The sequence below is a fragment of the Lonchura striata genome, chromosome 2 (genome assembly GCF_050655825.1).
Source record: "Lonchura striata isolate lonStrDom1 chromosome 2, ASM5065582v1, whole genome shotgun sequence".
NCBI classification, from domain to species: Eukaryota; Metazoa; Chordata; class Aves; order Passeriformes; family Estrildidae; genus Lonchura; species Lonchura striata.
Genome location: NC_140704.1, coordinates 138,447,108 through 138,472,094, shown reverse-complemented (window position 1 = coordinate 138,472,094; position 24,987 = coordinate 138,447,108). Strand labels below are relative to the sequence as shown.

The window sequence follows — 24,987 nt, the reverse complement described above, 5'->3', positions numbered from 1 at the left end:
GGGGCGAGGAGCCGAGCGCGCTGCCCGGGGAGCCCCAGGGCCACTGCCCGCAGTGACCCCCGGCCAGCCCCGCGCCCTCGGCCCCTTCCCCAGCGGTACCTGCCGTCGGCTTGGCGGGCCCCGGCTCCCCGCGGCTCCGGCCGTCCTGGCAGCGGCCGTGGCGAAGGCCGCCGGGCACGGCGCCCCAGAGGCGGCTGGCGGTGCCGCGGAGCAGGCGGCCGCCCTTGCCGGTGAGGGAGGTCAGCGAGTCCATGGCGGCGCTACGGGCCGGGGGGCGCCATGGCCGGGCCGGGACCCGCGCGCCGCCGGCCCGCGCCGCAACTTGGGCAAACTTTGGGGCGGCCCCGCCCCTTTTAAAGGGGCCGCAGCGCCGCCGCCGCGGGGCGCGGGCGGGGCCGCTGCCGAGCGCTCCGGCCCTGGGACAGCCGGGACACCGCTTCCCTCTGCCCTCGGGCAGGCTCACGGCCGCCTGCACATCTTCGTGGGCTCACCCGCAGCCCGGGGAGTTGGTTATGTTTCGTGGAAGCGCAGTGCTTTGCAACCATGTGCTGCAACGCTTTCTATGAACTTTAAGCTTTCCTGTCTCGGCGTTCCCAAGCGTGAAAATCAAAGCAGTCGCTTACTTTTAAATCTTTTCACAGTCGTGGATACGAAGATGTTTATCCGCTCTAAGTGTAGAACAGGACCAGCCGTGACACTGAGTGGTTTTGCTGTTCTGGACCCCGCCAGTGTCCCTGCCGTGGGATGCATCCTTGCCTGTGCCAGCAAGTCCCGGTGCCCTCCTATGAGTGTTTGCCAACATCGATACCCGGCTCAACCTTTGAACCGACTGGGACACTTTAGACTTCCAGCAAAACTTACTAGGTATACCCTTTCTTTTTGAAGAAGACATTTGATTTGTGGTATTCATTTGTAACTTTGCATTCTTCATCCCCATAATTCTTGGAACTTTTTAAGTTTTGAAAAAATAAAACTAATCAAAACGTGATCCAATAGTTTCCACAGAAAAAGAAATACCTAAGGCATTGACTGGCATTATTAAGATCCACCTTGTGATGTGCTCTGCACATGTTGAGGCTGAAAGAACAGCCATATAATGATATTTATACCTGTGCCATAGACTTTGAGAACACAGAACTGTAAGCTAATGTGCTTATATTCTAATATGAGTATGATACAATTATATGCTGCATATAGCTGCAAATGAAAGCCTTGTTTGATAAAAAGTGCTCTTGTTGAGCCAAATCTATTGTGTACATGCAGAATAGTCGAACAAAGTGCTGAGCTATTTCAACTCCTATTCACTTGTAGCAGCTGCTCAATTAAATCAGAGTTTAATGTCAGCAATCTAGAGTGCTGATTTCTGAGGGTTAGTTGATTTAAACAGTACACTCAAATCAACCTTTCTACTACTCAAATCAGATCTTGCTCAGGAGATAATGATGTTCAAGACTTTTTTCAAATAAAACCTTTCACTAAAAGAGAACAAGAAAATTTTGACAGATTTAGCTCCTCCTTTCTTTCCCCAAGATCTGCCAGTAGAAATGGATGAGTAATCTGTCTGTTCCAAGGCTAGTGAATAAATCTGGAACTGTAGAGTCACTGCATGGTCTAAGTACCACTAGATGTTTAGAATATAAACAGCTCTGCCAACCAGATATTTCTTGCCCTAAGCAGTGTAATTAGTTATCATTTTATGACAGGGTTTCTGCCATGAAGAAGTTATGACTGGTCTTTTCCCCTGCTGATTCTATTTTAGACAAAATCAATTACATCTTTGCGTGAGAAATGAGTTTACAAATGTGGTGATCAGCCCATTTGAAACTTCCAGATCAGTTGCCCACCAGTATTCCTGCCACATACACACCCCTGCTATTGTACTGATTTCATGTATTTCTTCTGTGGTTTGAAATAGTCCTTTTTTTTTTTTTTTTTTTTTCCCTCTTTCAGGTTTATATTTATAGAACCATAAAATTGTTTAGGTTAGAAAAGACCCTTTAGATCATCAAGTCCAACAGTTAACCCAGTACTGCCAAGTCCACCACTAAACCATGTTTCTAAGTGCCACACCCTCTACAGAGGCAAACTCTTCCATAGGCAGCCTGTTCCAAGGCTTGACAACCCTTTTAATGAAGAAATTTTTCCTAACATCCAATCTAAACTTCCCCTGGTGCAGCTTGAGGCAGTGTGGTTTCATTATATTGCAGTAATAGAGTCTATGAATTCAGATTCAGACAGCATTTTGATGACATATTCAAGGTAAATGTTTTATAATTATGAATTTATTTTAGCTACTTTTACCTGCTTTCCTCACAAGTACTCCTACTGAACTATAAAAAGAACACTTCTTACTGAAATATGGTTTTTTTTCATAGTATTGAAAATCATTGTCTATACTCAAAACATCCATTTAGGAATGTTTTTACTTAGCAAGAAGAAATTCTTCAGTTAAACTGTTTTAACTATAAAATCAAGTTTTAGGTATCAATACTCAGAAAAGTAACAGTACTCTTTAAGATACATGACACTCATAAACTACTGATAAAATTTCTAGGCATTACTGTAGTACAAGAATTAATGTTACACTTTTATTAAATTGTGAAGAACATTGTCAGAGCTATACTACCTGCCATCCAGAGGGACCTTGAGAAGTGGGCCCATGCAAAACTCATGAAGTTCAACAGGTCAGTTATGCGGTCCTGTCCCTGGGTCAGGGTAATCCCAAGCACAAAAATAGGCTGAGCAAAGAGAAGCACTGGTGAGAAGGACTTGGGGGGGTTGGTTGATGAGGGATTCAGCATGACCTAACAATGCACACTTGCAGCCCAGAAAGCCAACTGTATCCTGGGCTGCATCAAGAGAAGTGTGGCCAGCTGGTTGAGGGAGGGGTTTCTCCCCCTCTACTCTGCTCTCCCACCTGGAGCAGCCACCTGGAGCACTGCATTCAGCTCTGGGGCCCCCAACACCAGAAGAATGGGGACCGGTTTGAATCAGTGCATAGGAGAGTCACAAAGATGATCTGAGTGCTGAAGCATCTCTTCTATAAAGACAGAGAGGGCTGGGGTGCAGTCTGGAGAAGGCTTAAGGAGACCTTAAAGCCTCTTCCATTACCTACAGGGGATCTACAAGAGTGTTGGAGAGGGAATTTTTACAAGGAGTAGTGGCTTTAAATTGAAAGAGGTCAGGTTTAGATACTAGGAAGAAATTATTTACTGTGAGTGGTGAGGCACTGAAACAGGTTGCCCAGAGATGTGGATCCTCCATCCATGGAATTGTTCCAAGCCAGGGTGGAGAGAGCTTTGAACAACCTGGTGCAGTGGAAGGTGTCTCTGCCCATGGCAGGGAGGTTGGAATTAGATGACCTTTAAGGACCCTTCCAACACAAACCATTCTATGATACTTCAGTAGGTATCATCAAATATCCAGTAGTATGGGCTTTAAAGATGCTGTTTCAACTTGGCTATGCCTTAGCTGAATCACACCTGTGCTAGCAAGACTTTTAACAAATATCTGTGCTCTGAAAACTGACCAGACAATCCAGTGTAACTTTAAAAATCTAAGGCACTGATACTTAAGATTGTAGCCTATATTTCCATGTGAAAACCTTTGCAGCATTCCTTTTAAGTGGCAGGAACAACATGAACACCCCATACATAAGCAATGTGTGTCCCTTTTGCCATAAAGCTAAACCAGATATAAATGGGTTCTACAATATTTTTTTATTCATCTTGAACACCTTTACAGATCATTCTATGTTTCTGTCCTCAAAATTTCTGGAAACAGCCAGAATTTTGCTAAGGAGGACTAATAAATCTGTATTTGATCTCTAAATGTGCAACAAGGATCTCTTCTGGCCTGTGGTATAAGTGCAGAAAGAAGTATCTCTGTAAATCAACCACTTTAAACTGTCCCTCCAAAAAAAGGAACTGGTCCTACCTGCTTTTAATTGCTTGTTTCTGCTTCCGTGCTATGAGTGTAGGCATAAGGATTCATTTGGCAGGGGAAAGAACTGTGTGTGTAAAGCTGATCAATTTAAAAGTACCTTTTAGTAAAAATTAACTAAACTTTTTTCGTTAATTTGTTATTATTTTGTTTTGAGGGTACAATTATCCCCAGTTAGATCTATAGGTCTGTTTGAATTGTGTGTAAAGAGCTGTAGTACCTTCAGCACAAGCTGCAAAACAACAGATGAGTCTAAGTGGCTTGGGAGAGGAGAAAGAGAGGGAGGAAGAGAGAGGAAGTTTCATGCCAACATCCGTGTCTTCAGTGTCAGTGTATATTACCTCAAAATGAAAAGTCAGATTGTGGCAAAAATAGAGATGCCTTCATATTGGTATTATACACAAACCCACGTACAGTAGCTACAGAAGTGTCTCACAGAATATGTCTGCATTTATGATGTAATATTTAATAACATCTTATGCTAATCTGTTGCACAACCTGGTCTTGTAGCTAGATCTCCAAATCCTAAACCAGAGCAGGTGGAAGCTGATTGAACTGCAGCCTAAAAGATTGCAAAGAGAACATGGATCCATTTTGGGCAGATAGAAAAGGACACGATGTTGTCAGAGTATTTCCAAAGTCTGAACATACAGTTATATAAAAAAATATTTCATAGGAGAATAAAAAGATAAAACCTTAGCAAGTGGTAGTGATATCAGGGACAGATTTGTTGCTTGTGAAGGTGCAAATTGTAGCAACTAATCCAGCAGAATACCAGCAGATGCTGTTCAACTTCCTCAGGGCTGGGCCAGTTCACATGCAGGATATGGGCCTCTTGCAATATGTCTTGCCAAATTCACAGTGCGACTGAGCTGCAGGCAAAAGTGCACCAGGCACTAACACAAACCCCTCACTCTATTTTGTGAGAAAGGAGGTTTGTACATGCTTTCCTAGGTGACAGTCTTGGGGTCAGTCATTTGACAATTAGCATTCATTTGTATATAAACAGCCTCTAGGGAAGTATGTAATTCTGGCAGCTTGAACCAAATACCCCATTTAAGGTTCCTTAGTCATTCTGGAGGCACTGACTGTCATGTAACACTATGGGGATGCTGCATGCCTTTGTTAGGTATTCTAAACTACCACCTCTGGTCAAGACACTACTATTTATGTGGTTGCAAAACCCATAATTGGCAAAAATATGAATTTGAACTAGAACTTTTTAAAAGCTTAACCTCTTTGTTGATTTTTAATGAAATCTATTTTTAGTAATGTAAAATAATTCAGGATTTGTTTGGGTTTTTATTTCCTTGTGAAAAAATAAACTCTTAAGACACAGAAAAGTGTACTGCATTCTGTTTCCAATGCTGTTCTAGTAAAAATTAAGCAGAATGCAGAATGTGCATGCAGTCCCTGAAGGAGGGACCAGAACTCAGGCATGAAGAACTCCCACATTCTCAGGCCTATTTCCCTAGGAACAAACTAATTTGAATGATGAAGTATGGAAGTACACAGTTCTAGAAGCAAAAACATTTGCACAGATCTATTTTTGTGATTAAGAATGTTCAGTTTATTCCAAAGGGAAATTCGGTATCAGTACAATTTTGGGAGAATTTGAAAAGAGATAACCAGTAGGTGACATTAAGTAAATGGATGTGTTGAAATCAGGTTCTTCACAGAGAACTGTGGGCCAGGTGTGGCTATTCATAAGGTTTCACAGACCACATCCTCTTTTCAGATTAGGCACTCAACAAGAAAGGAGCTCCCATCTGCATTCTACCTTCAGAAATGGCAAACATGAAATTTCAGACTTCAGCAGGTAGGGATATAATTCTGATTTTACTAACCAGCTCCCTGTAAGGTTGAAATGACATGGGGCCCATTCTCTGCCTTGACCATTGTTGCTGTTCACTGTTCAGCAGAAAATGTCACTCTGAGGGGACAAGACAGAATAAACATGGGTAACAAGGGAATTTGGCAGTCCCTGATTCTGGACTGGGCTACTTCAAGTGTAGGTTATTTTTTGTATACAATTACTTTTGAAATAACACTGAAAAATACAGAAAGCCATAACAGCATCTCTTTTAGGAGAGTTGCTTTCTTAGTAGGAAACAGAATCAAATGTCTGCTGTGTTTGTATTTCAAATATGGCTCAATAAATCTTTGATTTCTTAAGAAGCTGTATAAAATAAAGGTACCACACCTAGATATGAGGTTTCTCCAGGCTGAGGAGAACATTTGGACATCTCAGTTTACCCTTACAATATATTTTAGCATTAAAAGATGTACTGCTCCTTATGTTTAATTTCATAATAGTTAAGTACTGTAACATTCATTGTGTGATTTTGTCTTCTCACCAAGAAGTTATAAATGTTATAGCTTTGTTTGTTTGGTATCTAATCTAATCCAAGAGAGACTGTTTATCATTAGGACAGCCCAACAGGTCCATTTCCCCTTGAAGGACAAAGGAATTTTTGCTTTTCTAGCCAGATTTCAAAAATCTTCATGCAATAATTTAAATTTAGATAGTAAAGACAGAAACACCATGCAAATAAAACGTACAATCAAATCTGGGGCATACTGTAACAGATATATGAAAAATGTTAATTGATTCACAACTGTACTGTACTGGAATGCATAGCATAGTTACAGGAATGCATACTAAGCATATGAAATCCAGCAGAAGTGACTATAAATTAAGGGTATTTTACTCCACTTAGCCTTACCTTGCAAAATATTTTTATCAGATTTCAAAAACATGCCACAATTTTTTGACACTTTTCGGTGTACCCAATTTCAGCTGCATATGGTCTGAATTTTCAGAGATTCAGGTAACTGACAAGCTTTCTTACTGCAGTTACCCAGCATCTCTGCAAAATTATAGAATTATAGTACAAATAGTTTTTATGTTTTTTTTTTCTTTCATAAAACAGCAAAAGAATTAGCATTACAAAAGTTAATATTCTAAGACTAAATAGGTATTTTTTCTTATTTTCCGAAAGTATACTTATATTTGGATCTTGAAATGATCCATTCTACAATAACATGTCAACATTTGTTAGAATATCAATGATATCAATGTGGAAGTTTTCAAATACAGCCTCAAGAACAAAGGCACATAATATGTGGACTTCTCCATGTTTATGGCAGAACTTTAGCTTCAGCTGCAATTGCTCAGCTTGTTATATAGACTACCTTATCAAATAAACATGAAATGACCTCCAGGTCTTCAGTTCATATTTACCTGGTCAGTAGTAGCTTATTATAAACAGAACATTCTGTTCTTTCACGGAGTTTTATGAAATTGAATTTGGAACCCAGGGGGTATGAACACATGTTCACAGAGACACCCATGCAGTCTAAGGATGTTTACTACTTATGGCACTTGCTGAACAGTCAGTTTTCAGTAGACACATCTTCTGTCTTTGTGTCATCAATTCACTAACATTTTTTTTTCTTTTGTCATGTGTTTTGCAACTGAATGTGGAAAACATTGACAGTATAATTGATGACTCCATAATATTTACTAGCTAATCGTGTCCTCCACAGAGGCATAAGTTATGCAAATGATAAATAATTGCTTGTGAAAAGTGTTCAGAAAATTGATTATTCATCAGATATTTGAATCACAAGAAAATAGTATTGACTTAATACTTTTTTTCCCTTTTTGCCATATAAGTATAACTGTTTTTTCCTTAACACTCACTAAATGTTCATGAAGTTGTTAATGCATTATATTCATGTAAGAAAGTTGCTCATACTTGCTCAGAAACAAAGGAACCAGATTCTAATTCATTTTTTACATTGACTGGTTCATGATAAAATAGAATGTCTCTCTGGTAGGATACAGTTGTTAAAGTTCAGTCTGGTTCTATACCATTTCTGAAGACTAAGCAAGCATAACACAACTCATATTTCAAACAAAAGCTCTGATTCAGAGCATTAACAGGAAAAATGTTTTTAGATCAATATCTCAGCACCTCATGACTGGCTGTATTGCTCATGTTTATAGGAAAAGCCAAATACTGTAGAAATCCACAGTCCTTGGGGTTATAACATTAAAAATCTTTAAATTAATAATGTCTTTAAAGTGATATAATGAACTGGTTCTGTCTGTTTGAAGAAATAATTAACTGATTGTCACATGCTCTCATTATGCTTGGTTGGCACCAAATCAGTTTACAATTCAAAAAACATTATGGCTTTTAGTAATGGGTTATGTGTTTTCGTTGCAACCTTAAGACCTGAAGATATCTAAGATAGAAGATGCTTTCAGTTCACTACAACAAAATTATTCTTCTCAGACACCTGGAAAACACAGGCTTAAGTCAATTCTATATAGAAATGCCATCTAAAATACAGTGATATTTACTAAAAAAATTAGTCAAAAATATAATCAGAATTTATCTTAAACCAGAATAAGGCTAATGGCAACAGCTGATCCTTTTGATTGCAAAATTTTTATTCTAATAAGAATTACTGATTTTCTATTTTACTTGCTCCTGCTTAGGCAGTGTATTCTAAGATTAAGGATTAGTTTAAAAAAAAGACTGAATTCTGTTCCAGTCTTTGCTACCTGTTTTTTTGTGGTTGTTTCCCTTAAGTAAGCATATGAAAGCCTTTTGTACATACCTTTTCCTGAGCCACCTAAATTTGTGCAGGACATTCCTGAAATTTTCTTTTGAATGAAAACCCAGAAGAAATATGTTGATCTTAGTAGGAGGAAGTTCTGCTTTTTCCTTCTTGTAAATCTTGCTTCTTAAGGAACATCTGGTGTCTCTCCCCTCCCCCACTGGCACCACATCACAAGCGTATGCCTGATTCATTTGCTCCCATAATATCATGTAGAAAACTTCAGGATGGGTATTCACTCTGTCCTTTTGGAGATAATTACTACAATATATCCTCAAAAATCAAATGCATTGCTTCTAGCTAGCAAAATCATTTGAAGGCTGTCCATTACTGTATTATCTCTGAATTAAGAAACTTTATCCTTTATACAGTTGTTTTTCCCCCTGAGAGTTCCTATCTTCATTCCTTTGTCTCTCTCAAATTTTATTATCTTGGCTTTGATTACTGCCACAATTTCTCTTGAAATGATTTGCAGTATGTTGTGTCTCTTGTGTTCAGCCATATTTAGCTGCAAGGCTGTACACACCATTAAGAACCTATGCACATATACAGCTTTACAGATCCTACTTGCCTTCTATTAATCTCCTATTTGTTTAGATGGAATGTTCTGTAGACTTCATTTAAAATTACTAAAGGCATGTCTTGCTATTTTCCTTATATATCATTTGAGGATGAAATATTGTGAACATACATTGTGTACAAAATCTCAAAAGGACAGTTCTTTTCATAGGTAATTAATGGTTATCTGTCAAGGTTTTTTACACCAGTGTTTCAGGATCAAGATTTAGAATTTGTGATTTGACTGACAGGGGTTAAGGGTGAAGCACTAGTGACATGCTTTTTATCAAGGAAGCAGGCGGTTGTATTTCTTAAAAGTGAAAAGCTTATTTCTTCCAACAATAGGTCCTAATATTAATAAATTATGCTATGTTGGAAATACATACAGCATACTAGTTCAGTAACCTTAGTAAGGTCAGCAAACTTCAGTGAGAAGGGAAAAATAACTATTGTCTAACCTTGATCTATTTTTGTATTAAATGCAAAGGAAATTCAGTTATTTGAATTAGGGTTTGCCTATTGAGGTCCTACTAATCTGTTGTTGGAATTCTCCCTTGGGTATGGCTCAAATCTCAGTGTCATTGAATAAGACTGCAAGGCTGCTCCAGCAGACCTGCTCTGGAGCTGACACCAGCGGAGCTGCCATGAAAACCTCCAGGTGCCAGGATACAGAGCGTGCCAGGGCCAGGCAGTGGCACTGGGTGGCAGGAGAGGTGACTCCTGCGTGGGGTGTGGCCAGGTGGATGAGCTGCTCAGCCTGGTGGCAGAGCTAAAGAAGGGGTAGAAAGGTTAAAAAGTGTCAGGGGCTCTGAGGAGGAGATTGACTGGTGAACAGGCTCTACCATCCCTGAAGTGCATGCACCAGGCCTCCCACCACTCGAAGGAAAGGATCCCCTCTTGCACTTTCCCTTCCCCCCTTCACCAATGGGATGGGCAATCAGGAAAGAAAAGAAAATAGAACTGAGATAAGAATATTGACATAAAAGTTGACTGAGATAAGAACAGTTTAATGACTGAAACAGAGTAAAAGATAATTATTAACAAAGTAAAAGATAATAATAAACTACTACTACTAATTGTAATAAAAAGGAGAAGGCGAGAGAAATGTGAAAACCAGGAAATACAAGTAGTGCACAACAAAATTGCTCACTCCTGCAGCCCATTCCTGAGCACTGGTCAGCTCCCTTCCAGGTAGCTCCCCCAGTTCATACACTTGGCATGACATTCTATGGGATGGAATATCCCTCTGGCCAGTTTAGGTCAGTGGCCCTGGCTGTGGTCCCTTCCAGTTTTTCTGCACCTCCGCACTGGTGGAGCACAGGATAGTGAAAAGTCCTTGACTCAAGTAAGCACTGTTCAGCAACAACAAAAACATCAGTGTGTCATCAACATTATTCTCATCCTGCATCCAAAACACAGCACCATACCAGCTACTAAGAAGAAAATGAGCTCTGTCCTATCTGAAGCCAGGACAGGATCACTAAAGCAAATCTGAAAAAACCCCAGCAGCACAACCTTTTAATACTTTAGACTTGCTTTATAGCCTCAGTAACTTTCCTTTTTTTTTTGGTTTTTTGCACAGAACGTTTTGATGGACTCTATGGTATCCAAGTACCTCTGGTGTTACTCAAGACTTCATGAAGAAATTAAATTTTAATAATAAAGTTAGAAGGCATCTGGATAAGTAGAACAACAAAAATCAACAACTGTTTTAGTCATGGTTGACAAATCTATAGTTCTGTATAGGATTCAATAATCATGTGGATAAGAATAATCTGTCAATAGCAGTGTACTTGTACTTTCAGGAAGCTTTTTACAAAGTCCTGCACCAAGGAAATGAAGCTGTTGTAGGATGAGATGGCTTGTCATTTAATATGCTTTAAAGCATGTAAGTAAGAGCCCAGACTTCACAGCAGAGGAAGAAAGTTTCTCAATGCAGCCCAACAGAGATACATGTTTTTGAACTTACAACATTATTAGGCTAAGGAGATAATAACAAGGTGATGGAGTTTGATGATGGTAAATTATGTAGAAAAGTAAAATATGCTGAAAAAAAGATAAAAATTCATTCATAGTACAAAACATAAACAAGCAGCAAATGAAATTCATTGTTGATAAATTCTGGATAAAGACAAGTTTTCCTCCATGTGCCTATGTTTATACATACATACACAGTGATGAGCTTTATGTGAGCTGTCCAGTAGAGATATATGAAAGCGTCAGTCAATAGACATCAAAAAGGCAAAACAAATATGAATTATTAGAAAAAAATAGTTACACTATACTGTAAATTCTTCAAATGAATATAGATTGAACTGCTGGTCACAGTGTCTCAAAAAAGATGTAATGTACTCAGAAAACATACTGAGAAAAGCTTTCTAGGAAAGCAGAGAAAATAATAGAATGTAGGTAAGCAGAAAACAGATCAAACTATTCACATTTCTTATTATAAGAGAAGTAGGGGCTCCTAATGAAATTACTATGAAGATTTTTATAAAAGCAAGCATTTTGTTACACAACATAACTAAATCACAGAATTCATTACCACAGGATGTTGTATATGACAAAATTATGAATTGTTCATAAAGTGATTAGAAAAATTCATAGAAAACCCTTCAAGACCCAATAAGCAAATGAGTGCAAATGCAAACTGGTTTCTGGAAATCCCTGTGCCACTGACTGCCTAAAGCTCAGAGGAAATATCAGTGAAATGTTCTTTCATACTTGACCTCTTCTATATTCTTTCCCTAATTACCAGCTGCTGCTGGCTGCTGTGGAAATAGGACACTAAACTGGACATGAGTAAAACACCACCTCACCCTGCCCAGCCAGTCTGATGCAAGGGCTTGCCACGACACCACCCTGCACCCCTTCTCTGGAACCAGAAGTTCTCGGCAAGTGTTTTCCTTGGACCACTTGCAGTCTGGAGGGACTGACCTCTGCAGATGGAGGAAGCTCAGAAGATCGGTTCTAGGGACTTAATTGCTATGGATGTTGAAGCAGAGAGAGAGAAAATTTATTATTTTGCTTTAATTTTTCTCTCTTTTTTAATCTCCTGAAGTGAGTACAAGATGGTGTCTCTTCCACCTCAGTTGCCTTATCCAGCAAACTAGAAATCTCACCAAGTACCAGTGTTTATAACTTAAAGAGGAGTCATGAACATAAAGTGTTTCTGGAAAAGAATCCAAATAGACTTCAGAACATTCTCAGATATCTCAATCTTAAGGGCTCTGAAGTTGTACTCTACACAGGGAAACAAATGTTAAAAAAAAAAGAAAGCATTGAAGGAAAACCAGGAGATTTTGCCAAACATCCTGGGTGTATTATATTATATTATAGTGGCTGTGGACTGCCCTGAGAAGCCAGCTGTGATCTTGGAAGGGCAGGGAATGTATCCTATAGCAGGTTTAGACTTAGCACACAAATATCCCTCTGTGCTGGTGCAGCTGCACTGCCAAGCTTGCTGGCAGGCAGGGAGAGGAGCCTGCTCGTGCCCTGACTCCACAGATGCTGCTTCGCACTCTGTAACACAAATAGTTGGCACAGGAGTTTCATAACACTGTTTTCAATGCACATACATAGGATAAGGGATTCTTTGGTTTTCAGAAATTAAAGCTAATCTTCAGAATTCAAAGCCTTTAGGAAAAGAGATTATATTTAATGTTTTTTTTTTAAATCCCAAATAATATTTTTTACTGCCATGCAAAATTGTTGTCAGGAATGGAAAATCTGTTACAATTAAGAGATTTAGCACCTACAGAAGGAAGGGATACTGTGAAAATCTCGTAACCCAATATGCATATTTCATTTAAAAAAAGTCAAGCTGGAAACAGTTTATCATCAAGTATAATGGTCTATTCACATATGACTTACCAAACAGAATGATACTGTACCAAAATAAAGCAGCAACACCCAAGATTTGTTTCCCAAAGTCTTAAAACATGTCAGAGTCATTCTTCTAATATGGTACAAAATTCCTACTTGAAAAAGATGCAAGATTGAGCTAAAATAATTTTAAAATAGAGTCAGAGGGATGGCTTTCTTGCTATTGCTACACAAGGCACTGGGAGCTGTTACTTTGCTTTCTTTAGCAAAGCACAGAGACTTTGAGTGTGACCAGAATTTTTTCCCTGAAAGTTTTGTTCCATACCAAAATGAAGAGGAACCTGAGGACTGTATCATGGAGCTATGGTAGTTTGTGATTTAAACTTCCAACGCTCAGGTGTTCTGACTGCCCAAGACTTTGATAAATTACCTAGGAACTATCATTTATTTTCTACCAGTTTGAGTCAACTACTACCTATATCACCTGGTAGAAGATACCTTTTACCTTACTTGTCTTGATGCTCCTACATTTCTCTCTCATTACTGATGGGGCAGTGTGCTGGCTGCTCTTTTAGAGCATCTTTCTCATAGTTCAATAATGCAATCAGAGTAACAGCCCAGAATTAGCTCTTCATTCTACTGGAGACCATCAAATATTGAATTATCAGAATTAGTATTTTAATAAATACCATAATTATTATGACTGTCAACACTTTTAGGAAAAGTGAAGGAGGGAGGCAGACAATTTGGATTTCTTTGGCGTTGAGATTGTACTCAGCTGAATAAAATATGTGGCTATAAAACAAGCCAGTGGCCCAGACAATTCATCATTTAAACACATTTCTGCAGACTAAAGTCATAGCTTCCTGATGCTGAAATCTTTTTTGATTAAATGATTTTGCTTCAAAGGTGAATGTAGGCATCACAGGTGTGAATTAGTAGGTGCATAATATCTACCAACCTACAAATATTTTACATTTTTCATATCCTCCATGCTTCCCATGTCTTCTGGATTAAGAATATTCTATCTGATTATTCAATTTTGTATATAATTCTTTATTTGACATTGGACTTTGTGCTTTTTAAAAGGAATTTTATTTTCTTGGTTTTTATGAAACTGAGTAAGCCTTAATAAATAAATATACACCATTTTTTTTCATATGATGCTCATTTTCAAGTTGCATGAAATGAGCATTTTTTTAAATTAAAGTATTCCCCTCTAAAAAAATATTTTAACCTCAGTATCATAAAATTTCTAGGCTTTATTCTCTGCATAAGGACATCAAACTAAACACCATTTCTAGAATTAAATATTTTATTTTGAGCAAAAATTCTTCTAGAAGCATTTTGTTTTATAATTCACAGAAAAGCAGTAGTCTTTCAAATGAGATGTGTAGTAAATTTTAAACTGAATAGTATTGGCCTTTCTGTGAAGACTAATGTTTTGCCTTTACATTTTGAAGCTAGCAGGTAGAAAATAAGATAGTCTCATTTTATAAATTTTCTTATGCATACAGTGTTTACTTATGTGATCAAAATGTTGAGGTCAGTTAGAACTTTGAGACGGCACATTAAAGTTCACTATTTCTCAATAGTCTTAACATGTAATATTACTTTTAAGAGGCATGATGACAAGGCAGCATGAGCTAGCTATAGCATTCACTTTCCAAAGTTACTCACACTGAATGACATAAGGATTTGCTTGTGCCATGAACATTCCCCACCTCTCCTGCATGAAAGCCTGCAAAACAAGCTTTAAAGTGCTGCAGGGCCTCGGAGGAGTGGTTTGGCAGATTTTTACTGCATGAATAGCAAAGCAGGGTAAGCCTCTAGTGGTGATATAAATAGGGATTTCAGGAGCACTGTAATGGTTTATGTTCATCATAACAAAGTGCTACCTGTGACACATTATGACCAAATGGTCTGGATGTAGAAGCTGTGTTTCCTTTTTGTAAATTGGTCTGAATCAGGACAATGGTGTCTCAGTCAACAAACCAGCATCACTGGGTGGTTAGTCTAGGCAATATTCTGTCCTGGGAAACACAGTGTATCACACATGTTTGATATCCACAGCAGTGTTTTGACTGTTTAAATTATTTTCCTTTTGATTTTATAACAAGAACCTTCTTCAAGTATCAGTATTATTACTCTGAAGAAAAAGAATTAGGAATAAATTGTGTGCAGCTTGCACAATCATACAAGTCTTTTGAAAGAGGTAATTGGACTTTTGAGGGCAGATTGCCATAGCATATTGCAGATAGAAAAATATTGCTAAATTTTGTGGTCTGCCATGCCTCGTGCATTTTACAAAGACATCTTGCATCATTTGAGGGTAAAGAATTCTCATAAACATTAAAAAGCAGAGGAGCTATTGTTTGTTTTATTGCAAGCAATATTGTCCTTTCCTCCCCCGATATTAATTTTTCCATTCTCTTAATAAAAACTTTCATACAGTCATATGTTAGTACCACTAAATTATGACACTCCCCTTTAAATGAACTGCTCTTCCAACACTTTTTCAGCCTTTATGTCAAACAGAATCTTGTGGAAGTTATGAGCCAATGAAAGCACAACCACACTGGCCAGTCAGCGAAACAAAACACACTTCATAAAAAATATTTTATTGCCATTTACATATGTAATGCAGAGTTGTATTTCTTTGATAACAGAATCTTCAGACAGATCTCCATTGTCTGGAAGTGCTTGGTTTGTAAGCACTTTGCCTTTTGTTTTCTGGAAGTCATGCTTCAAGAAGAAAATACAAATATTAGTCTAAGGTTAAGTACAAATAGATCCATAGGGATGATCTCCAAGCCATTTTCAGATGACAGACTTCTTAGTTTCTTTCATACTGAAAGATGATGTGTGATCTCACCCAAACATACTTGAAATATTTCACATTTACTCCCTGTTACAGATCATAAAGTTATTAGGAGGGAAAAACCCCCTGAATTTCAGTGAACAGTTATCAGTAAGTGCAATAGATTCTCCTTCCACTAGTTAAAGTTGAAGGATCCTGTGAGTCACTTCATTACTTACAGCAGAAGAGAAACAATTGATTCTGCTGTACTCCAGTAACTTAAATTCCTCTGATGTCCCTTTTTCTTTTTCCTCTTTCATGGTTTTACTTATATAAAACACAGGACATGTTTTTACTAATGCTATTGTACATCTCTAAATTAAGTTTTCAGGGCTGGTTCTATAACAAAAGTATGATGCACTCAGTGAAAAGAGGGCATTGCACAAGTTGAGACTGAGCTCTTGCAGATGTAGGGAGAAAATGCTTGGTTTCTCTAATAACTGATCAAAATAGCACAGCAAGGAGACAGCAGAAAACTGTAAGTGACAAAGTGTTTTCACATATGATAATAAGCAGTGCATTGCCTACTTGGAAATCTTATTCTTTGCATAAACACTATACAGAATGTTTGAAAGAAAATCCCTTCAAAAAATATTACCTTTCAAAATATAGTAATGAATTAAAACAGCATTGCTAGAAAACAGTAATAAACTGCCTGACTCACGCAGTTTTCTCAAGGATGTATTATGCTAGATGTTGTGCATGAAGTACAGCTGTTTTTCGAGTTACAGTGCTAAATGCTTCATATAGTTTTATATGCTTTATATAGTTTCATTTATAGTTTTACACAGTTGGTGTTAAAGATAGACACTAAAGTGCCTGAAGCTGCATTGAGGAGACACCAAATTGTGTATTGGCATGGTATCAAATAGCATCTTTAGAGGCTTCTTTTCTTAAACACTTGGTCTCACTTGATTCCTTTTACTATCAAGGACTGTGTACTGGATACTTCAGGGTGGATACTGGTGGGAGGAAGCTAAGAACTGCTCCACTCACAAGTGAAGTCCTGTGGCCTTTTATCTCACTGTTAAATAGTTTTGACAAAGGGCGTGAACATTTAAGGCTGTATCTTCCATTACAACCCATGGCTATTGTTCTGCAGGACAAAATTGAAAAGTGAAGAAAGCAGTTATTTTCTACATCTGATACGATTTCCTGCAGAAAGGGCAAAGTATAATTACATTATTTTCCAAAGAAAGGACACAGTACCATGAGTCACATACCCTGGATGAATTCCTTATATGTACAGGAACAAATCTTGCATTACTGACCTCTAAGAAGGTACAATCTCTGGTGTTAGCTTTATAAATCATATCCTGGAAATTTCTCCACAGGGCAGTCTCATGCAAGAATGCTTCAGTACAGAAGTATTTGATGGCCCTGGTATAACAGCTTGACTCCAAGGCATACGACTCTAGTGAAGGGGCATGGTCAAAAATGCAAAAGATGCTCTGAGCCAATTTCTTATGGCTACTTGGGTCATATTCTTAACTCAGCTCTGTTTCTGGGTCAAGAGGGGATTTGGTTGAAGAGCACAGAGAGAGATGAAAAGCACTGAATGGGGCTCAACGAGATTTTACAGCAGAACTCCTGTGGTGCTGCTGCAAGTCCTGAACTTTGCTTCTCTTATTCCACGCCAAGATCTTATTTCCAAATGTTAATAAACTGGCTAGTACCCTGGGCAGTAGAGGGTTAATCAAGAGAAAAGTGGAAGGGAAACATTGTCTACTTCTTAGTTTGAAGAGCTATCCCAGCATGCAGTAGAAGAATTAAAGAAAGCATTTGACCAAGATTTGTGCCAGCCACACCTTTTCTTGCCTTCTCACAGAATACAGAAATGTGTATCTCCCTGAGGACATTCTGCTGAGTTTTGAGATGTAACATCTTGACAGTGGAAAAGTACAAGTCTAAATATAGTACATTTTGTCAAACTTTGTTTAAAGGAATGTTCCAGTAGATATCTGTTAAAAAATGCACCTTGCTATCGGTTCCTATGCAAACCCCTTTATTAACAGGGATTCTGCAAGCCAATAATACCAGTATGAGGCCATTAAAGTGACTGATTGCTTTGGCAAGTATTTAGGCCACACAATGGCCTTTGGCTTTGCAGTCATATTTGTCATAGTCTGGAATGCAGAAGGTCTTACTATTTTGTTTCTTCCTTTTTGTTTACTCACTGGTTCCTTTTCTCTGGCACATAACAACCTGTGTCCTTAAAAGGCACAAAACGTACAGTTAGCTACTTCCTTCCCAGAGCATTTCTTTCCATGATAGATTCTAACCCACAGCTCACAAACCTCCATATACAGAAGGAAGAAAACCTTGCAGTGAGCAGGCAAAAAGAAGAAGACAAGTTTTCGAGATATGGAAATTCAGTATCTGAAAATCTACACAGCATTGCAATCACAGCTATCAGAGCTAGAGTTTTAAGGGGGAAAAAAGGTAGAACTAGCAATAAGACTGCTTTGTCTAGCAGTCTATGCTTCCATCATTTGTGTTCCCTTGTTATACAAAATATTTTATGATACTCCACACTGTTAGGAGTAGTGGAGTTACTGGAAGAGAAGAAAATAAGCATATTCATGCAATTTTTATCGCTCTCATTAAAGCTTTTTCTTAGTGCAAATGAAGGACTTACAGGAGGCACTTCATCCTCTCCCCCACTTGTGTTTTTGGTGGAATCCCAGAGCAGAAGAAGGTGACCTCCAGAAAACAGCATGCAGGGGGTAGCAAGCAGGTCAGGATCTCCTTGTGAATAATATAACTTCTCTGGGAAGCCTAAGTGTGATTTTTGACACTTTACTGAAGGATTAAGTCCAACCTTTCACTCCTCCTCTGTGACCACATGCATGATTCTGCCTCATCTAAATACCTAGAAAAAACTTTATAGTCCCCTCTCTGTTTTCTTATTTACTTCTAAAGCTGCCTATTCTTTGCAGGAGGTTTTTGCTCACATTGTAAAAACAGCTCTTCAGGCACTGCTGTGTTACAGTACATACCTACTGGAATGAGAATGTGAGAATGACAAGAAAACAAAAATTCTGAAGGCACAAGAAAAAATCTCAGCAGTGATGAGACAACACATGGTACATTTTGCAGCACCCCAATTTGGAAGAAGATATTTTAAATTTAAAAAATGTTTTGAAGCAGAAATTATGTCTTCTGCACACTCTGATGACAGCATTTTTTTTCTACTGTTTTTCTTTGCAGCAATGAAGCTCTGCTGGAAGATACAGCTGCAATTTCCATGAAGGAAACAATGTGGTGGGGGATACCCTCCTCCCACCTCCCACCAGGACTTGTTAACAGCAGGTAAAGACCCAGCAGGATGTAGAAAATAAGCTGCTTTTTCAGCTCTTTTCCCCCAGGATCCTAACCCAAGAAATGCTTAGGTAGCCCCTGATCTGGCCCCTGGCACAAGACTATAATTTTCCTGCTGAGGAAGCACAAACATTTCAATGTTCCCCATTCATCTTTGGGAACTTCTGTGCTGGCACTGTGACAAACTCACTGACCTCTATGGAGGGACTTACAGCCTCTATTGACATGGATTACAAGAAACTGATGCCACATGTGGCAATAACAATGGCACAACCTGAAAAGAAATTCACAAATGCTCATACAGAACTTTGTACATAATGTAACTGAGCAAAGGTGTAATAATTCCATGGGTCAGGCTCTCTCAGAGTCAGCTGTGGGACTCATTTTTATTTAGTTAGGGCTCATCCTCAAGTTTTAGTCTATCTTTGACACCAAACTTAAATTGCCTTTTCTTGGGGAACTCCTCAACCTAGAGGCAGTACAGCTCTGGAGGATGGGACAAGATTGGAAAAGACTGCCTGTGTTAAAAAATACCTAGATAAATTTCCCCAGTATCCAAAAACATATATTATCATTCCCATGAAATAAGAATGGGAGATTTGCAAAGGATTCTGGATCTTCTAGGTATTTTTCCACTGAATAATTTCCATATGTGGGAATCTTCCCTTGGAGCTACACTGGAGACAGAACTTGCTCTAAACTCAAAATGAGGAAGCCCACAATTTTGTTTTTCCAAGGAGTTTATACACGCAGCTCCTCTTTTGTAACTGATCTTCTAGAGGATTTTTTTTTTATAAACAAAATGCTCATTTATTTACTGGATCAAAAGTTGTTCTCTTCAAAAATGCTGACCATGTATTATAGCCATCAGAAGACATATTCTTTCATCCCCTCAGAAGTGGACTGGCAAAGTGAAGAGCCTCCAGAATGCAAGGCCTGGGGAAAACAGTGGCCAATAGCCATGCAGAGATGTGTTTAGCAAAGTCTCTGTCACATCAAGTCCCAGCTGGGGCACAGATGCTGTCCCTATCCAGCTGGGAAGGGTGGCGATCACAAGCACAGCTACAAGCTTCTTTTAGTTAGCAGCATGAAATCCTAAGTAATTTCCTAGAAATGCCTAGAACCCTACTGCATGGAGATTGTCAGTCCATGGCTTTAAGAAGGTCTGCATGAGCTGTCTGTGCCAAAATCATAGAATTACAAGATCATAGTATGGTTTAGGCTGAAATTGACCTTTAAGATCATTAAGTCCAACTGTTAACCCAGTACTGCCAAATCCACCACTAAACCATATCCCCAAGTGGCACAGCTACATGTCTTTTAAATACCTCCAAGGACAGTGACTCCAGCACTTCCCTGCACAGCCTGATCCAATGCTTGACAAACTTTTAGTGAAGAAATTTTTCAAATATCCATTTTAAACCTCCCGTGGTGCAACTTGAGGCCACAGCCTCCTTTCAGATAGTTGTAGAGAGCAATAAGGTCTCCCTTGAGCCTACTTTCCTCCAGGCTAAACAACCCAAGCTCCCTCAGTCATTCCTCATAAGACTTGTGCTCCAAACCCTTTACTTCCATTTTGTATTCTCTCTGCTGTGTTGCATTTCCAGCAGATATCTGGTAAGTTGAAGTCCTCCATAACAACAAGTGAAAGCAAATATGAGATTGTTGACAGAGTATTTTCTTTGGCTCTTTGTCCTGGCTGGGAGTCTAAAGCAGACTCCCACTGTGATAATTGCCTTGTTAGCCTTTCCCCCTGATTCTGACCCAGAAACATTCAACCCTACCTCACCGTCATTAAGCTCTAGACAATTAAAATACTCCTAACATAGAAGGCTACCCCAGCACCTCCCCTTCCTTGCCTATCCCTTCTGAGGAATTAACAGCCATCTATTGAAGCATTCCAATTGTGTGACTCATCCCACAATGTTTCCGTGATGCCATGAGTGAGGGTAAAACATGAAGGCTGTTTGTATATAAGACAGCATTGTACACACACCAAAAAACCCCAACCCACCACACACTTTAAAACAGAAGCTATGTATTTGCTCTCCACTTGGCTTTAAGGTAGCAATCACTTATCCAAGTGTAAGTGTATTCTTAAGATGTTCTCATTTACCATGCATCTGAAAGAGTGCTCTGTAATTTCCTTAGTAAAGGGTACAGATAAATATTCCTGCCAAACTTACTGGCAGGAGCTGAAGATCATCTCGGAGTCAACTTGGATGCACCATTCTGAACCCTAAAAATTCTAGTTTCACTTCTTTGTTCCTGTAGAAACTCTTGGTCTACCAGAGGCAGATCCTTGAGGAAAGATAGAGCACTGAGAACTTCAGAATCTTCCAAGTTGTATCTCCTGACAATTACTATCCTGCATAAAGAAAATGCCATCACAACCTATATCTGCTATGTTCTTCCAAAACTTTTATCAGGAAGTAAAGATTTAAACTGTCAGAGGGGCTTTTGACAAGAGTATTGATTTCTCCATGCTCTCCTCCAGTCCCTTTTATCTTCTAGAGAGAGATTCTTCACTGCGGTTTGAATTTGCAGGTGGCACCTCTGATGTTATTTCCCATAAGTCTTTGCAGTGCACCTATATGCCTACTGATGAGGCATAAGAGAATGCAGCTGCTTTCTCTATGACAATTTTTCTTCCTTAAAATTGTATTTATAGAGGATAAAGAATATGCAGAACTATACAAGGGGAGCATATTTAAAAATAGGAGCTTTGGTCCCTCTATCAATTATGAACTTAAATAAGAGCAAAAGAACCCTTTTTGATAACTTTTCAACCCCTGAGTTCAAGTTTGTTTAAGGAGAAGACTGCATTAATTTTAAATTGCTTCTCCTTTTTATTACAGATGATCTAAAGATATCTCAATCATTTTCTCATAACAAATTATGCAGTGCAACAGAACCTACACTTAAGCAGTAAGAGCAGCTCATGTAACTCTGTGCTGATGGTGACTTCTGAGTACTCTGGATGCAAGCTGTAAGTTTTGACTGAAAACATTTTGTGGGCACAATGTTAATGCTAAAAGGAATGCCCATAAAATAAGTTTAAGCAAAGCACACTTTAAATTCACAAGGGAGAGAGATGTTGGAGCCATTTGAGAATCGAAGTCAAAAGCTGCCAGCAGTGGAGCATGAGAATCCCGCAGCACTAAGGTGAGCACTAGTTTGCTATCAGACTCAACCCCAGATTTCCCTCATCAGACTTTTGCCAATATGCACATTCTGTACATGATCTTGGTCTGTGTATTGCAAATCTGCATTTCAGCTTCACAGATGGTAGGTTTGGTCTTGTGGAAATATTACAAGTTGTCTTGGAAAGATCTGGGCTTCCTTTCAAGAGAATCTCAAGTGTATGTTCCATGCAGAAATGCATCTATTTCATTAACTAGCCAAGCCTACAATATTAAAACTCAACTCCACTCTTTCTTCTCTGGCAGAATGTGGCACTGTTGACATTCTATCAAATCCAAATGTCCTAGGGTTGTAAAATGCAAACCATAAGAATAGTGACTTGCAATAAATCTTTGTAGAGGTGAGAAATTTGTACTAAATTTCACCTAAAATAAAATGTACATGTACTAAAATAAAACTACATTTTATGGGGAGATAATATGTTTGCAACTACTTGTGAAATTTCTAGTAGCAATGCAATCTTAATACATATGTACAAAACTGACATCCTCATTCTTGGTGATTCAGTAGATTGCCAACATTTTTGTTATAAAAAGATATTTCAATAAACCTTAAGATATATTTTAATTCTTTGAAGGTAAATTGAATAATTCTTCCACATGTCAATTCTTGACATGGAATGGAATGAGGAAAAAACAATTCTAGTTGAAACTTTATGTTAGAACATTGGACCTGTCTGAAAATATATAATTAAGTTATTTTTCTTGCTCTTGCTGTTTTATTGAGGAAAGAAGGTTCAAGCTAAGACTTCCATACAGTTAAGGCTTTACATTTGATAATTCTGTCATTGCTAAGAGTTTGATAATTCTGTCATTGCTAAGAGTTCCTTCTAATAGACAACACCATGCTCACACTTTAACCTGCTGCCCAAGATGAAGGGGGTTGGACCTTTAAAAGTCGCCTCCAACTCAAATTATTCTCTGGTTTTGTGATTCTAAGACTAAGACTAATCTGTCACAGACTAGCCTAGACTTCAAATGTCCAGTAAATATAAAATATACAGACATCACTATAATTATAAAGGAAAATTGCACATGCTGGAAAGGAACTAAATAATGAAACATATTAAGTACATCAAATTTGTTTAGGGAGCAAAATAAACATTTTCTTGTGGCAAAGGAGAAAAAACATTTTGGAGAAATGTTATTTGCATTGTTCATTGTAATAAAAAAAACCAAATAATCCTTCAAATTTTTTAAGATCTTTGTTCACATTTCAGGTATCACTTATGACAATGACAATATTTTATGATGACATTATACATCCATATATATCCATATTTTAATCTTTTTTTCCCCTATACCAGGTTGTTTCAAATTAGAATAATAAAATATTTTGAGCACTAAAGTGTTTTGCTAATCTTTTGTAATATATGGCATTCTAGAAATAATTATTTCCACTTCTCACTTTTTCTTTCTTTATTTGTTTTAAATTCATAGCCACACGTGTTTATATAGCAGATAAAATTTCTATATAAAACTCTGAAATACCAGAATTGTTTACAAAACAGTTCAGTGTAGTTCCAAAGCAACCTACAGTTATCATAATTACTTTTATAGAAATTAGTTGTTGTTAGACACTTTGCAAAAATAGGGATCAATTCTAAATCTACAGTCAGCTGTTCTAAGGCTGGTCCATCAAAGCCCCAGTCCATAGTAATCATATCACTAGTCTCACATATGCCAGTGGAGAATGTCCCTAAAATGCCAGCTACCATCTGGCAACAGCTGAAGTACAGTGTCTACTGTTCTGATCTTTTCTATTCCTCCAGCATTATTCAGGCAAAGCCAAAACATCAACAAAACTACCTCAATGACATTATGTAATTTATGGGTACCTGTCTGCATTTTGTCTAGCTTTGTAAACTGTCTTTTGCTATTTTTCTTGTCTCCAAGTTATTCCCAGCTTTCCCATTCTGACCTCTCTCATATCTACATCTTCACTCACATGCCCAGATCCTGAGCATTCACACCAAGCTTGGGTGCACTCAAAAGTGCTAGAAGAAAGTCCTAACAGGCATGAAAAGGGGTCACCAAGGCCTCAGGACTACTGATCCTCTGCAGCACTCTGCATTGGATACTCACTGGCACCTTGGGATAAAAAAACTGGCATGGGAGTGTGTGGATATTCTCAGTTCAGTCAGAGAGAAAAAGAGAAATATTTCTGCCAGGCTAAGCCTGGGAAAAATCTTTATCTGTTTCTCTCTGACTGAACTGAGAATATCCACAGGAATGCCTTGGTCAAAGTAACACAACCTCTGTTCCTTCAATGCTCACAGACCTTCATGTGTAGGAGAGTTTTTGAGAAAAAAAAAATGAAATGGCTTAAGCTTTTCACCTTGAGTCAGTTTGGCTCACATAGTTTTTCACTCTATGCTGTACAGATAAAACAAAGTTTGAGCTAGTTTGGACTATCTCAAAGGCCAGCCCTAGCCAGCCCTGGGTTTGAGCTGGGACAGATGCTGTGCACTGGACACACATACTTGGCAAGGTTGGGGCCAGGGACCTCTGACAGGTCCATTAGAGGGCTCCTCTTATTGCTTTTTGTCCTTTCCCTTCAGTCTTTGTTTGGAGGCTGATGGAAAAATACTGAGTATGGTTGATTTTCCTTGGATGGCTCCATTGCTACTCACAGGAGCAAATACT

At 38.5% G+C, this 24,987-nt stretch overlaps 1 protein-coding gene across 16 annotated transcripts in view; it reads right to left on the bottom strand.

Moving 5' to 3' along the window:
- The window catches only part of OXR1 (oxidation resistance 1), a 259,566-nt gene that overhangs the window by 72,971 nt on the left and 161,608 nt on the right, over positions 1-24,987 (bottom strand). For 2 of the 16 annotated variants that reach the window (XM_021546453.4, XM_085572446.1), the window contains exon 1: positions 100-268. The exons of 12 other annotated variants lie outside the window; for them this stretch is intronic. In XM_021546453.4, coding sequence (XP_021402128.2) covers positions 100-253 — 154 coding nt within the window. In that variant the 5' untranslated portion in view covers positions 254-268. Of the gene's footprint in view, positions 1-99; positions 324-24,987 lie in introns of those variants that run through there. 2 more of the 16 variants (XM_085572443.1, XM_085572445.1) reach the window with 2 other exon arrangements.